Source organism: Chiloscyllium plagiosum, unplaced genomic scaffold (assembly GCF_037043375.1).
Source record: "Chiloscyllium plagiosum isolate Xiang-an unplaced genomic scaffold, Cpla_swu_hap1 HiC_scaffold_20, whole genome shotgun sequence".
Taxonomy (NCBI): Eukaryota; Metazoa; Chordata; class Chondrichthyes; order Orectolobiformes; family Hemiscylliidae; genus Chiloscyllium; species Chiloscyllium plagiosum.
In genome coordinates, this window is record NW_028270158.1 from 66527106 (window position 1) to 66541791 (window position 14686).

The window sequence follows — 14686 nt, forward strand, 5'->3', positions numbered from 1 at the left end:
TGATGCTGACAAGGAAGATTTCAATAATCAGATGGTGTTACAATAAGGTGCTCAATGATTAGAGTGATTGAGAACATTATATTTTAGAAACATTTCTTCCTGGAATTGCAAATGCTGGAAGTTAGCAGTATTCAGTTCTCTCCATAATACCTTGGTTGTTAATTTTTTTAACACATTAATAGGATGTGGTTGCATCTGGCTGGTCTAGTGTTCATTACTAATACTAATTTCCTTGAGAAAGTGATGGCCTTCTTGAACTACAACAGTCCATTTGCTCATGGTAGATCCACAGTGTTGTTCAGGAGGGTGTTCAGGATTTTAACCTCATGACACGGAAGGAATGATGATATGTCGGGTGGCACAATGGCTCAGTGGTAAGCACTGCTGCCTCACAGCGCTAGGGACTCAGGTTTGATTCCAGTATTGAGTGCCTGTCAATGTGGAATTGACACATTTTTCCCATGTCTGTGCAGGTTTCAGATGGGTGCTCCACTAGTTAATGACCGAGCCTCATTAGTAGTGGATTGGCCATGCTAAATTGCTCCATAGTGTGCAGGCTTGCTGATTAGCCAAAGTAAATGTGGATATGGGTTATATGGATAAAATAGGAGGTGTCTCTGGATGAGATGCTCTTCAGAGGGTCAGTTCAGACTTGATGGGCTGAATGGCCTCTTTTTGCACAAGATTTTATGATATTTCAAATTCAGGATAGTGAACGGCTTGGAGGGGAAATTGCAGCTGGTGTTCTCTCCAGTTTCTCAGATGCAGAGAGAAGAACTGTTCCCAACTGGACCCCAGTCTGTTTCAGACAGCTAAATCCAGATGAGAGAGCAGTGGAGACTGTAACTGATCTCATTGTGTCTGAGCAAGGGTTAGATGGCTTTGCTCCTGTCAGTTCGTAACCCTATGGAGAGGAAGTCAGGGCTCGGCTGTTATAGTTCCTGCATTTGGATAACTTGCCAAAACCGACCAACAAGGGTCTGTTTCCATACTGTATGACTCTGTGAATCTGTGAAGCATGGTTTTGACTGAGATATCAGAAAGTGCCTGCCATTCAATCCATCCTTGTATGAATTGCTGCTATCAGAGTGGAAGAGAGAGTTAGATAGTCTATTGTTACCGTAAACAGATTTTATGGTAACAATAGACATATATTTTCTAATTTATAATATATTTGATATATCTTAATTGAAAAAAAAGGATATTACTCATGTTTCATCCCTAATCATACATCAGTAATATTTAGGCTCAGAACAATTGATTGTGGAGATGAAAGTTTTTGCTTTTGATTAAAATGGTTTGGGTTGGAGATGAGAACCCTTCTGTAAGGACAGTGAAAAACTTTGATGAAACTGAAAAAGTATTGTAATTACAAATGTGTTTGCCTCTGTGACATGTTTTTGTTTCAGCAGGCACTGATCTCTCAAAACCAGAAGCTTAATTGTGTCCAGCTTCGTATCCTGAATTCCTCTCTGCGTGCAGCCAGGCATGGGGGGGTTCATCTCAAAGGACAAACAAAAGCCCGCTTCAATGACATCCAGCTGCAGCTGGCAAAGCACTCCAGCAAATTCAGGTGTGGCGAGAAGCAATTAACCATTCAACAAAGGACTTGGGGACTGCAGACTAACCAGGACCGATTGGATCTTCTTCCAGAGGGAATGAATCTGTGGAATTCTTTATTGCGACGGTTATTGGGGCTGGGTCATTAAGTATATTTAAGTCTTAGATAGTCAGATTTTTAATCAGTAGGGGATTCAATGGCTATAGGAAAAATGGACGAGGCAATGATCAGATCTGCAATGATCGCATTGAATGCCAGAGTAGACTTGATGGGCTGAATGGCCTATTTCTGCTCCTGCATCTTGCCTTAACATCAAATTACTAATCACTTTCACATTCCTCCGGTTTCAAATGATAATTCATATTGAAATGTGGTTGTTTAAAAACTGTTTTGAATTTAGAGGGATACAGGGACTAGCTGGGCAGCTTTTTCAGGACCTGATGGGCTGAGTGGCCTCCTTCTATACTGTCAAATTCTATTATTCTATACGATGGTAAATTACTTCTAAATGATTGTTTTATCATTGTGAGGATCTTTCTTTCTGGTGTTGATTTATTTTTCCCAAAGAGGATGCCGAAGAGTTTGTCAACTGTGTGGTGCTTTCTTATCTTGATAGCAGGGTGAAGTTGCCAGGGCAACATTATAATTGCAGTAAGAAGGTTTTCTATGTTCACTATGTCTAACATATTGCCTCTCATCCTCCCTTATTCTCTCTTCATTCATGCTTGGTGGCTCAAACCAGGACACATTCATTGTCAAAGTCAGTGTTCATCTCAGCAATCTGTATAGTTCAGTGCCTTGATAGAAAATGGCATGAATTGAATTCCTGAAATTGACTTGTGACCCTCTTTTTTTTGTGATTGGGAAACCATATTTAACAAATTATGAGTTTTTCAGCTGTAATAACCAGGCTACATCAAACAGACATGAATTTAGATTTTGGAAAAGTATTTACGAGGTACCCCATGAAAGATTACTGCACTAGATAAGAGCTCTTGGAATTTTGGAGGTGTTATATTTACATTGATAGAGGATTGGCTGAAGGACAAGAAACAGAGAGTCTGGTTAAACTGGTCTTATAGAGTGGACAAACCGCAACTAATAGAGTCCTGCAGGATCCAGTGCTGGGGCCTCAATTTGTGATCCATTTGAATGACTTTAAAAAGGCCCTGATAGATAGGGAGGTAGAAAAGCAAATTGTGAAGAGAATGTAAAGTGTCTGCAAAAATTTTAGATGGTTTAAGTGAATGGACAAAAAAATTACAGATGAGGTACCATGTGGGAAAATGTGAGGTTGTCCACTTTGGTAGGAAGAATAGAAAAGCAGAATACTTTTTAAATTAGAGAAACTGCAGAATGCTGCAGGAAAAAGGGATGCGGCTGTGCCAGGAAAGGAATCATAAAAAGTTAGCTTTTACATTTTGTGGGGGCATTTCTATGTACTGTGTATAGCCACACAAACAGATTCCTTCTGTTCAGTCGTTCTGCCAAGATATAAGATACATATCTGCATCCTGCAGCAGGCAAAATCTTTAAAAGTATAGTTCTGACATCATTGATATCATAATGAAAGGAACTTTGAATCAGTGACAATGACTCAATGAAGAATTGATAAAGCATGGTGCTGGAAAAGGCACAGTAGGTCAGGTAGCATCTGAGGAGCAAGGTCCTCCTTGGACAGGCTAAACAGAGGTATGCACGGAAATTCCTAGAGGCCTGGCATTCAATTTGGTCACAACTTACCAACCTCTGAGAAGAAGAACCGGAAATGATCTCAACCATCTTAACAGACCAAGACACCAGAACAGAACGCCAGTGCTTCAACAGAGGCTTCATTGATGATGTTACCTAGTATGGTGATGAAATGTCTGAGAACAAACATACCAGCTCATTGAGCAAACTTACAAACTGAGCTTGTAATTTGCGAAAGAGGACATGATTTTAGTCGCATGTTGTGTTTCAAGTGTTTCTGGAGGAAGGTGGAGTCTGAGATCTTTAAACCCTTAGGTCACATGTTACAATATGTAGTGATGATATTCTGAATATGTTTCTTTCTATATGATTTGTCACATTTCTTGTTACAAAATACAGTGAGAAGTATTGTATACTATCACCACTCTTTGGTGCCATCTTGAAGCAGAGAGATAAACCAAAACATAAAAAATAAAGGCAGAAAAATGAAGAGATAATGGAAGTGTCCAACATTACAGTCCTTCCTGTTAAATGTTTTGTCATGGGCCTAGTGACCAAGCACAAGTCCCCTTTGCCATATTGCAGCCCCTGAATGAAAGTAGTCACTCTTTAGTGACATCTTGCCTCCACTAACGCTTTTGCTCCAATGAGTCCTCATTGGAACTTGCCAATACAGATGCCACCAATAATGCTGGGTACTGCACCATTCCAAACTCATTTCTGCTTTGAGCTCACTTCTCTGATGCAGCCACTGCTGATGCTACTGGTTCTTGCAAGGAACCCAAATTCACCTCTGCCGCCGTGTGTTAAGGTGGCTGAGATCATTTTTGGTTCTTCTTCTCAGAGGTTGATAAATGGGGACCAAATTGGTGAAGTTCTAGTGTGAATGCCAGGCCCCTAGGAATTTCTGTGTGTATCTCTGTTTAGCCTGTCCTAGGATGGATGTGTTGTCCCAGTCAAAGTGGTGTCCTTCTTCATCTGTTTATAAGCATACTAGTGATAGTGGGTCAAGTTGGTGGCTAGTTAGTGCTCATGTATCCTGGTGGCTAGTGTTCTGCCTATCTGTCAAGTTTGGTGGCTAGTTGGTGCTCATGTATCCTGGTGGCTAGTGTTCTGCCTGTCTGTCTGATGTACTGCTTGTTGCAGTCCTTAAAGGGTATTTTGTTTAAGACATTCAATTTGTTATTTGTTGGTACCGGATCCTTTAGGTTCATCAGTACCTGTTTCAGTGTGTTGGTAGGTTTATGGGCTACCATGATGCCAAGAGGTCAGAGTAGCCTGGTAGTCAACTCCGAGATGTCTTTGATGTATGGTAGTGTGGCTAATGTTTCTGGTCGTGTTGTGTCTTCTTGTTTGGATTTGTTGTTTAAGGATCGGCAGACTGTGATTATCGGGTGCTTTTATCGTATTGTTCTTAAATACACTGTATAGGTATTTTTCTTCTGCTGCTCGTAGTTCCAGGGTCCTGGAATGTGTTGTGGCCCACTTAAATAATATCCTGCTCTGTTTGTGGGTATTGGGATGATTGCTCTTGTAGTTGAGTATCTGCTGTGTGTGTGTGTTGCTTTCCTGTAGACGCAGGTTTGTTTGTTCCACTGTGACATCTCGGAAGGGGAGTCTATTGTTGTTCTCTTCCTCTTTGGTGAAATTTATGCCATTAAAATGTTGTTAATAATATAGTAGGTTTCCTCGAATTTGTTCCGATTCATGATGACAAAGGTGTAGTCAACATAACGGACCCAAAATTTGGGTTAGATCATAAGGAGGGCTGTTCGTTCTAGTCTGTGTATCATTCTTCAGCTAAGAATCCTAATACTGGTGATTCCATGGGTTTCCCGTTGATTTGTTTGTAGGTCTTGTCATTGAAGGTGAAGTGGGTTGTGAGGCACAGGTCTACTAGATTAAGGATGCTGTCCTTGCTGGTGGAGTTGGTGCTGTCTGGTGTTTGTGCCCTTGGTTCATCTAGCAGTGAGGTCAGTATTTCTTTGGTCAGGCTGATATTGATTGATGGGAATAGGGCTGTTACGTTGAAAGAGACGATGACTTTGTCCTCTTCTTTCTTGGTGTCTTTGATACTGTTCAGGAATTCTTGGGTTAAGTGGGTGGATTGGCATGAGTCTTCTACTAGGTATTTCAGTTTATGGTGAAGTTTCTTTGCTAATCTGTATGTCGGTGTGCTGGGAAGTGAGACTGTGGGTCTGAGGGGGATCCCTGTTTGTGTACCTTAGGTAATCTATAGAAACAGGGTGCATTGAGTCCATCAGGTTTCATTTTTTGGTGATCTGGCTTGTTAATTTCACCTGATTTGTGGATTTTCTTTAGCTGTGATAAGGTTTTGTAGCTGTGGAGTCGGGTCTTTCACCACCTGTTGGTAGGTTTCGGTATCTGTGAGTAGTGAGTTCGCCTTTTCAATGTACTGTGTTCTGTTTAGGATGATGGTCATGTGCCCTTGTTTGCCAGTAGGATTACAATATTTCTGTCTCCTTCTAGGGTTTTCCTTTCCTGTGTGTTGAGGGTGTTCCCTTCTTTCCTCCTGCTTAGTGTTGGTGCAACTGTCATAGAATCATAGAATCCCTACAGTGTAGAAACAGGCCACTCGGCCCAACAAGTTCACAGCGATCCTCTGAAAATTATCCCGCCCAGACCCATTTCCCTACCCTATTATACTGTATTTACCCCTGACTAATGCACCTAACCTCCACATCCCTGATACTATGTGCAATTTAGCACGGCCAATTCACCTGACATGCACATCTTTGGACTGTGGGAGGAAACCCAAACTGACACGGGAGAATGTGCAAACTTCAAACAGACAGTCGCCCGAGGCTGGAATCGACTCTGGGTCCCTGGCACTGTGAGGCAGCAGTGCTCCCCACTGAGCCGCCATGCGGCCCCGAGATTGTCTGTCTAATCGTCTGTTGGGGTTCTTCCGTGAATCCGTTGTCTTTCAGGCTTGATTACAATGCTGCTAGGAAGCCCTTTTTGTCTGCGTCTCTGTAGTTATAGTTCATTCCTCTTACTATGACGGCTTTTTCTGTGTCTGTTAGTAGTCGGTTCTGACAAGTTTTTAATCCAAGTTTTTGACTTGTCTGTGTTGTTCTTTTGTGAGAGCTTGTCGAGTTTTTCTTGTAAGTCTAGTTTTTTCTTAGTCTTGGTCTGCGGTTGTTTGATGCTGGTGGCTCAGTCTAACATGTTTGTCCATTTAGATCAGTCGTATTGATGTACTGAGTTTTTTGGTGCGAAATTTCCTGTTCGTATTCGTGAAATCAGATGTGGGCATCATTAATCATTTCTCGCAACATTCTTCAACCATTCTGCTAGCTAATTTTCTGGCTTGTGTGATGTTGAGAGGTGGTTTGTACTTGACACATATTGATAATATCTGTTTCCTGAGGCATTCATGTAGGAAATACAGTTGTTCACAGGGGGCACACAGTCGGATAGCGTTGATTTACAACCTGAACCTCAATCTGAGTTACAAATCTTCTCAAAAATTGCATACAAACTCAGTGTTAACCCAGACACCGATGCCCTTTTGAGTGCTATGTTTATATATAATTTCGAGCTGCAATAAACATCTGTTGGATAAGACAATATCCAAGCCCAGTTTCCAGTGTTACAAGGGTTACCATAAGCATTACTGCAACTGCCTGTGGAATTCTCTGCCACTGTTGAGCCAGATGTTTTCAATAAGGTGTTAGATATAATTCTTATGGCTAAAGGGATCAAACGTATGAGGGGAAAGCAGGAACAGTGTACAGAGTTGAATGATCAGCCATGATCATAATGATGTTCGGAGTGTGGAGGGTCAGGGCGGGGGAGGTAGCTGAATAGCCTAGTCCTGCTCCCATATTCAATGTTTCTATTCAACAGGTTAAAAAACCATTGTTGGAGACAAAATCACATCAAAGGATATGGGGCAAGCATGGCACATGGACTTTAGTCACAGATAAAGGGTGGGACAAGCTCAAGACCTACTCTTGTTCTGATGTTCCTAACATAATATATTTATAAAATAAATCAAGAAAGGATAGTGATCATAGCCTCAGTTTTGTATATCTTTCTTTCATTGTTTTCAGTGCCAATGTGATTGATTCTACAAGCTCTTTCTCACTACTGCTGATGGACAAGGCTGACATTCAGGAACTACCTAAAACAACTCGCAGACTCCTTGCTAGTAGTGCAGTCGCTGGGACATCTCAAAGGTATGTCACCAAATCACAACAAATGTACAGCCTGGTTAGATGGATCAAACAACTGTGTATTGATTGTACAGATTCCAATTCCTATCCTTTAGAAAAAATGTGGAACTGTTAGAATATTGAGCTTTGCAATAATGAAGCTAAGTCCTGACAAATGGTTTAAGTCAGGAGTACCCAATGTCTTCATATTAACTTTTCATTAGCAAATGGTGCTGGTTTTGCCACAATTAAAGGGAAATAGTGGTGCAGTGGTTATGTCACTAGGCCTGTTATTGAGCTCAGATTAATATTCTGGGACATCGTTTCAAATTTCACCATGAAATTTTTTTCAAAAATTCTATTCATTTATTTTGATAAATTTAATCTTCTCATAAATCCCATCAACCAATGGTGATTTTTGTAAAAAATAATCCACCTGTTGTAAAAACCCACTGATGTCCTTTAAGAAAGGGGCGGCTCAGTGGTTAGCACTGCTGCCTCACAGCGCCAGGGTCCTGGGTTCGATTCCCGCCTGTCTGTGTGGAATTTGCACATTCTCCCCGTGTCTGCGTGTGTTTCCTCCGGGTGCTCCGGTTTCCTCCCACAATCCAAAGATGTGCAGGTCAGGTGAATTGGCCATGCTGAATTGCCGACAGTGTTAGGTGCAATAGTCAGGGGTAAATATAGGATAGGGGAATGGGTTTGGGTGGGTTTCTCTTCGGAGGGCAGTGTGGACTTGTTGGGCCGAAGGGCCTGTTTCCACACTGTAGAAGATCTAATCTAAAAGGAAATCTGCCACCTTTACGTGGTCTGGCCTACATGTGACCACAGACCTACAGCAATTATGGCCTCACAGATTATTCAATGATATCAGATTACTGCAGAAAAGTTTAACCACTTAGACTAAAGCAATTCAAGAAAGCAGTTCATCACTAAATTCTTGAGGGTAATTAGGAATGGGCAGCAAACCCTGGGCTAGCCAGAAACGCCCACAACCCAGGAAAGAATTCTGGTATTGAAATAATGCCATTTTGATTTCCAATTTTTTGCACATTAAACCAATCTGTACTCACTGTAGATTTCCCATTTTCATTTATTGGGAGGCACTGATTCATTCAAGCAAATTAGTTTTAAATAATCATTTGGTCACACAGAACATTATTGCTGAAACATTTTATCCCCCAAGCTTTTCAGCTTGCGTTCGTCAATACAATATTTAGGAAATCCAATGTGAAAGGAAAATAACATCTGTGCTGTATGAGAAGAGGTTGCTGATTGGTTGACAAGTGTACTCTGGTGGCAGTGTTCCCATGCAGAATGCAACAGTTAATGCTGATTGATAGTTAACTGCTAAGCTTTGTTTAAAGTCAAATGCAACAAAATAGATGACAACTGTTCTTTGATTAACTTCTCAGTGCCATTCCTTGACTGATTGGAATCAAATTAAATTTGTTAAAATGTATCTTTTTTTCAACAATATTCAAGATACCTTCATTGGAAGTGGGGAATATTGAGAAGTTTGAAGTTCCAATTCTATTTCCTGCTAATTTATTTTTTGATTATAAATGGCAATTCAACATTTGATGTTGTTTTCATAACTATTGCACAAGTTCAGAGAGATGTAAAATGATTGTATTTGTTCTAAATATTATTCCATTTTCAATCAGTATTGTAACTGTATTGTGAAAAGTTTTTATTTAGAATCTAATTTCCTAATTTCACCCTAAGAATGGAGCATATTTATAGTCCACAAACACATGACCAGAAATAGGTCTTATTCTGTTTTGGATTAGATTGCCATTGAAGAAAGGCTGTCATAAACTCATTACTAACTTGACTATCTTGGTGTTAAGTACACGCACACAGATACACCCTCCACACACCGACACACACAAGATAAAACAATGACTGCAGATGCTGTAAACCAGAGTCTAGATTAGAGTGGTGCTGGAAAAACATAGCAGTTCAGGCAGCATCCAGTTTCCAGCATCTGCAGTCATTGTTTTTACCTCGTTGATTTTAACCCTACTGCGAATCCTCTTGCAAGGATGCCTGCCTTGAAGAAGTTTTCCTTCTCTCTCTACAAGCTGGTTTCCAGCATCTGCAGTCATTGTTTTTACCTTGTTGATTTTAACCCTACTGCGAATCCTCTTGCAAGGATGCTTGCCTTGAAGAAGTTTTCCTCCTTTTTCTACAAGGATTTGACTGCTCCTCGGATGCTGCCTGAACTGCTGTGTTTTTCCAGCACCACTCTAATCTAGACACACACGAGAATAAATTATCTTGGTTGTAATGCTGCTACAGTGAAATAGCCTATACATTCATAAGTAGAGTGGGTGCTCAAGAAAGTTAGTGGATGTTAACTTGTGTCATTGTACATCACATGGGCCACTGGCAATAGGTGAGGAATTGGATAGGATTAATTTTATATTCTTCATTCTTCGTCCTCCTATTCATTTGATTTTGTAATCAAACAGGTTTGCATTTCCTATTATAGTTGATTATTTTTATTCAGTGTCACAGCACCACTAATGATTTTGAAATTTGTACCAGATATCTTACAGTTGTATTTGTTAAATGCCTGTAGCATCGAGTTTTTTGAGGATTTCTTACAGGTTTTGTTGAGATCTCTTGCCATATTTTACCAAACTCACCTTGTTAACTACCTTGCCCCTATGTGAATTCACAAGAAACTTCTTTGCCCAGAAAATAGTGAGATTTTTGGCACTGAGTACCTCAGGAAAGTAGCTGACAGCATAAAGCAGCCTGCTTTATTGGCACCACATCCACAAACGTCCACTCTCTTATGCTACGACGCTGCGCCGGAAGTATTGCAAGAATTCACTACAGGAATTCATAGACAGCATCTTCCAAAGTCGAAAGTGTGGTGCTGGAAAAGCACCACAGGTCAGGCAGCATCCAAGAAGCTGGAGAATTGACGTTTCGGGCAAGAGCCCTTCATCAGGAATGAGGCTCCTTCCATTGTTGACTTGGAAATATATCACTGTTCCTTCAGTGCTGCTGGGTCAAAATCCTGGATTTACCTCCTTCAGGGCATTATGTGTCTATCTACAGCACAGGGATTGCAGCAGTTCAAGAATGCAGCACACACCTGCTCAAAGGCAACTAGGGACGGATAATAACTGCTGGCCCAGCCCAGTGATGGCCACATCACACAAATTTAAAAAAAGGTCATCTGGATGAACTTAAGGCAAAATTAGAGGATTATAGATTGTATAGGTTATAGGTTGTATGAGGGAGAGTGGAATAGAGAATTACAATGGGAGATTTCGATGATGAAAGCTGGGCTCATTCAGCTAAGTAGTCTGTTTCATGACTTCATCTGATGTAATCCAATGTACAGTGAATTGTAAGATAGATATTAATTCATTGTTTCTGTGTGATTATGGAATTTGTTTCACTCCTTTGTAACTTTATGCATTTGATGAATTTTTACATGGCTTTCAATTAAATGCTTTCCATTTTGTGTGTGGCAGTCCCGATGAAGAGAATGGTCCATGGAAGGTGGGGTTAGACAGCCCCAGTTTCAAACCAATAATGTTGTATAGTACGAACAGACAGTTAAAAGAACAACTGTATAAGGCCTTTGTCTCCCGAGCGAGAGGAGGGCTGTTCGATAATGGGGCACTGATTGAAGAAATGAGAAAGTTAAGGTAATTTGTAAGGTTCTGTATGCATTTAAAACATTGCTTGGCTGAACAAAGAACAATTGAGCACAGGAACAGACACCACCCACGCCCTCCACCTCCTCCAAGACTTCCGTTTCCCCGGCCCCCAACACCTCATCTTCACCATGGATATCCAATCCCTCTACACCTCCATCCGCCATGACCAGGGCCTCCAAGCCCTCCGTTTTTTCCTCTCCAGACGTTCCCAACAGTACCCCTCCACCGACACTCTCATTCGTTTGGCCGAACTGGTCCTCACCCTTAACAATTTCTCCTTTGAATCCTCCCACTTCCTCCAGACCAAAGGGGTAGCCATGGGCACACGTATGGGCCCCAGCTATGCCTGTCTCTTTGTTGGCTACGTAGAGCAGTTGATCTTCCGTAATTACACCGGCACCACTCCCCACCTCTTCCTCCGCTACATTGATGACTGCATTGGCGCCACCTCGTGCTCCCGCGAGGAGGTTGAACAATTCATCAACTTCACCAACACATTCCACCCTGACCTTAAATTTACCTGGACCATCTCTGACACCTCCCTCCCCTTCCTGGACCTCTCCATCTCCATCAGTGACGACCGACTTGACACTGACATCTTCTACAAACCCACCGACTCCCACAGCTACCTGGATTACACCTCTTCCCACCCTACCTCTTGCAAAAATGCCATCCCGTATTCCCAATTCCTCCGCCTCCGCCGTACCTGCTCCCAGGAGGAGCGGTTCCACCATAGAACACACCAGATGGCCTCCTTCTTTAGAGACAGCAATTTCCCTTCCCACGTGGTTAAAGATGCCCTCCAACGCATCTCATCCACATCCTGCACCTCCGCCCTCAGACCCAACCCCTCCAACCGCAACAAGGACAGAACGCCCCTGGTGCTCACCTTCCACCCTACCAACCTTCGCATAAACCAAATCATCCGCCGACATTTCCGCTACCTCCAAACAGACCCCACCACCAGGGATATATTTCCCTCCCCACCCCTCTCCACCTTCCGCAAAGACCGTTCCCTCCGTGACTACCTGGTCAGGTCCACGCCCCCCTACGACCCACCCTCCCATCCTGGCACTTTCCCCTGCCACCGCAGGAACTGTAAAACCTGCGCCCACACCTCCTCCCTCACCTCTATCCAAGGCCCCAAAGGAGCTTTCTACATCCATCAAAGTTTTACCTGCACATCCACTAATATCATCTATTGTATCCGTTGCTCCCGATGCGGTCTCCTCTACATTGGGGAGACTGGGCGCCTCCTAGCAGAGCGCTTTAGGGAACATCTCCGAGACACCCGCACCAATCAACCAAATCGCCCAGTGGCTCAACATTTCAACTCCCCCTCCCACTCTGCCGAGGATATGGAGGTGCTGGGCCTCCTCCACCGCCGCTCCCTCACCACCAGACGCCTGGAGGAAGAACGCCTCATCTTCCGCCTCGGAACACTTCAACCCCAGGGCATCAATGTGGATTTCAACAGTTTCCTCATTTCCCCTTCCCCCACCTCATCTTAGCTTCTAACCTCCAGAAACTCAATCCCCTGACCTGTCTGGACTTGTCCGACCTGCCCAGCTCCTTTTCCACCTATCCACTCCACCCTCTCCTCCCTGACCTATCACCTTCATCTCCTTCCCCACTGACCTATTGTACTCTATGCCACTCTCTCCCCACCCCCACCCTCCTCTAGCTTATCTCTCCACGCTTCAGGCTCTCTGCCTTTATTCCTGATGAAGGGCTTTTGCCCGAAACGTCGATTTTGCCTGTCCTCGGATGCTGCCTGAATTGCTGTGCTCTTCCAGCACCACTGATCCAGACACAGGAACAGGCCCTCAGCCCTCCAAGCCTTGATCGACGCATTTTGCTCTTCAATATTAAAACTGTCTTCACTTACATGATTGGTATCCCTATATTCCCTTCCTATTCATGCAGTAGAGATGCTGGAGTTGGCTCAAAAATCAAATGACACCAGGTTATGTCCAACAGCTTTTGGAGCTCCACTCCCTCCCCAGGCATTGTATAATAGGGAGATATAAGACACAGTATTCATAAGCAAAACATCAACAACTTTAAAACTAGCTGCCCTTGTTGGAATGTTTTAATTAATTAGGAGGTAGACAGCAGATTAAAATGCTGAAAATGTGTTGCTAGAAAAGCGCAGCAGGTCAGGCAGCATCCAAGGAGCAGGAGAACCGATGTTTCGGACATGAGCCCTTCTTCAGGAATGAGGAAAGTGTGTCCAGCGGGCTAAGATAAAAGGTAGGGAGGAGGGACTTGGGGGAGGGGCGTTGGAAATGCCATAGATGGATGGAGGTCAAGGTGAGGATGATAGGCCGGGGTGGGGGTGGGGGCGGAGAGGTCAGGAAGAAGATTGCAGATTAGGAAGGCGGTGCTGAGTTCAAGGGATTTGACTGAGACAAGGTGGGGGGAGGGGAAATGAGGAAACTGGAGAAATCTGAGTTCATCCCTTGTGGTTGGAGGGTTCCCAGGCAGAAGATGAGGCGCTCTTCCTCCAACTGTCATGTTGCCATGGTCTGGCGATGGAGGAGTCCAAGGACCTGCATGTCCTTGGTGGAGTGGGAGGGGGAGTTGAAGTGTTGAGCCACGGGGTGGTTGGGTTGGTTGGTCCGGATGTCCCAGAGGTGTTCTCTGAAACATTCCGCAAGTAGGCGGCCTGTCTCCCCAATATAGAGGAGGCCACATCGGGTGCAGCGGATGCAGGAAATGGTGTGTGGAGGTGCAGGTGAATTTGTGGCGGATATGGAAGGATCCCTTGAGGCCTTGGAGGGAAGTAAGGGGGGAGGTGTGGGCGCAAGTTTTGCATTTCTTGCAGTTGCAGGGGAAGGTGCCGGGAGTGGAAGTTGGGTTGGTGAGGGGTGTGGACCTGACGATGGAGTCACGGAGGGAGTGGTCTTTACGGAACGCTGATAGGGAAGGGGAGGGAAATATATCCCTGGTGGTGGGGTCCGTTTGGAGGTGGCGGAAATGATGACGGATGATATGATGTATATGGAGGTTGGTGGGGTGGCGGAGATGAAGGAAGTGGGAATATGGGATGGCGTTTTTACAGGGGACAGGGGGTTCATCCCATCCCATATTCCCAATTCCTTCGTCCCATCCCAAACTCCCAATTCCTTCGTCTCCGCCGCATCTGCTCCCAGGAGAACCAGTTCCAATACTGTACAACCCAGATGGCCTCCTTCTTCAAAGACAGCAATTTCCCCCCAGACGTGATCGACAATGCCCTCCACCGCATCTCCTCCACTTCCCGCTCCTCCACCCTTGAGCCCCGCCCCTCCAATCACCACGAGGACAAAACCCCATTGGTCCTCACCTACCACCCCACCAACCTCCACATACATCATATCATCCGTCGTCATTTCCGCCACCTCCAAACGGACCCCACCACCAGGGATATATTTCCCTCCCCTCCCCTATCAGCATTCCGAAAAGACCATTCCCTCCGTGACTCCCCCATCAGGTCCACACCCCCCACCAATCCAACCTCCACTCCCGGCACCTTCCCCTGCAACCGCAAGAAATGCAAAACCTGCGCCCACACCTCCCCCCTT

General features: G+C 44.0%; 1 protein-coding gene across 1 annotated transcript in view; it reads left to right on the forward strand.

Moving 5' to 3' along the window:
- LOC148146645 (uncharacterized) overlaps positions 1-14686 on the forward strand; it is a 97293-nt gene that overhangs the window by 2095 nt on the left and 80512 nt on the right. The window contains exons 2-3 of the mRNA XM_087997566.1: positions 7333-7458; positions 10932-11108. Coding sequence (XP_087853692.1) covers positions 7333-7458; positions 10932-11108 — 303 coding nt within the window. The remainder of the gene's footprint in view (positions 1-7332; positions 7459-10931; positions 11109-14686) is intronic.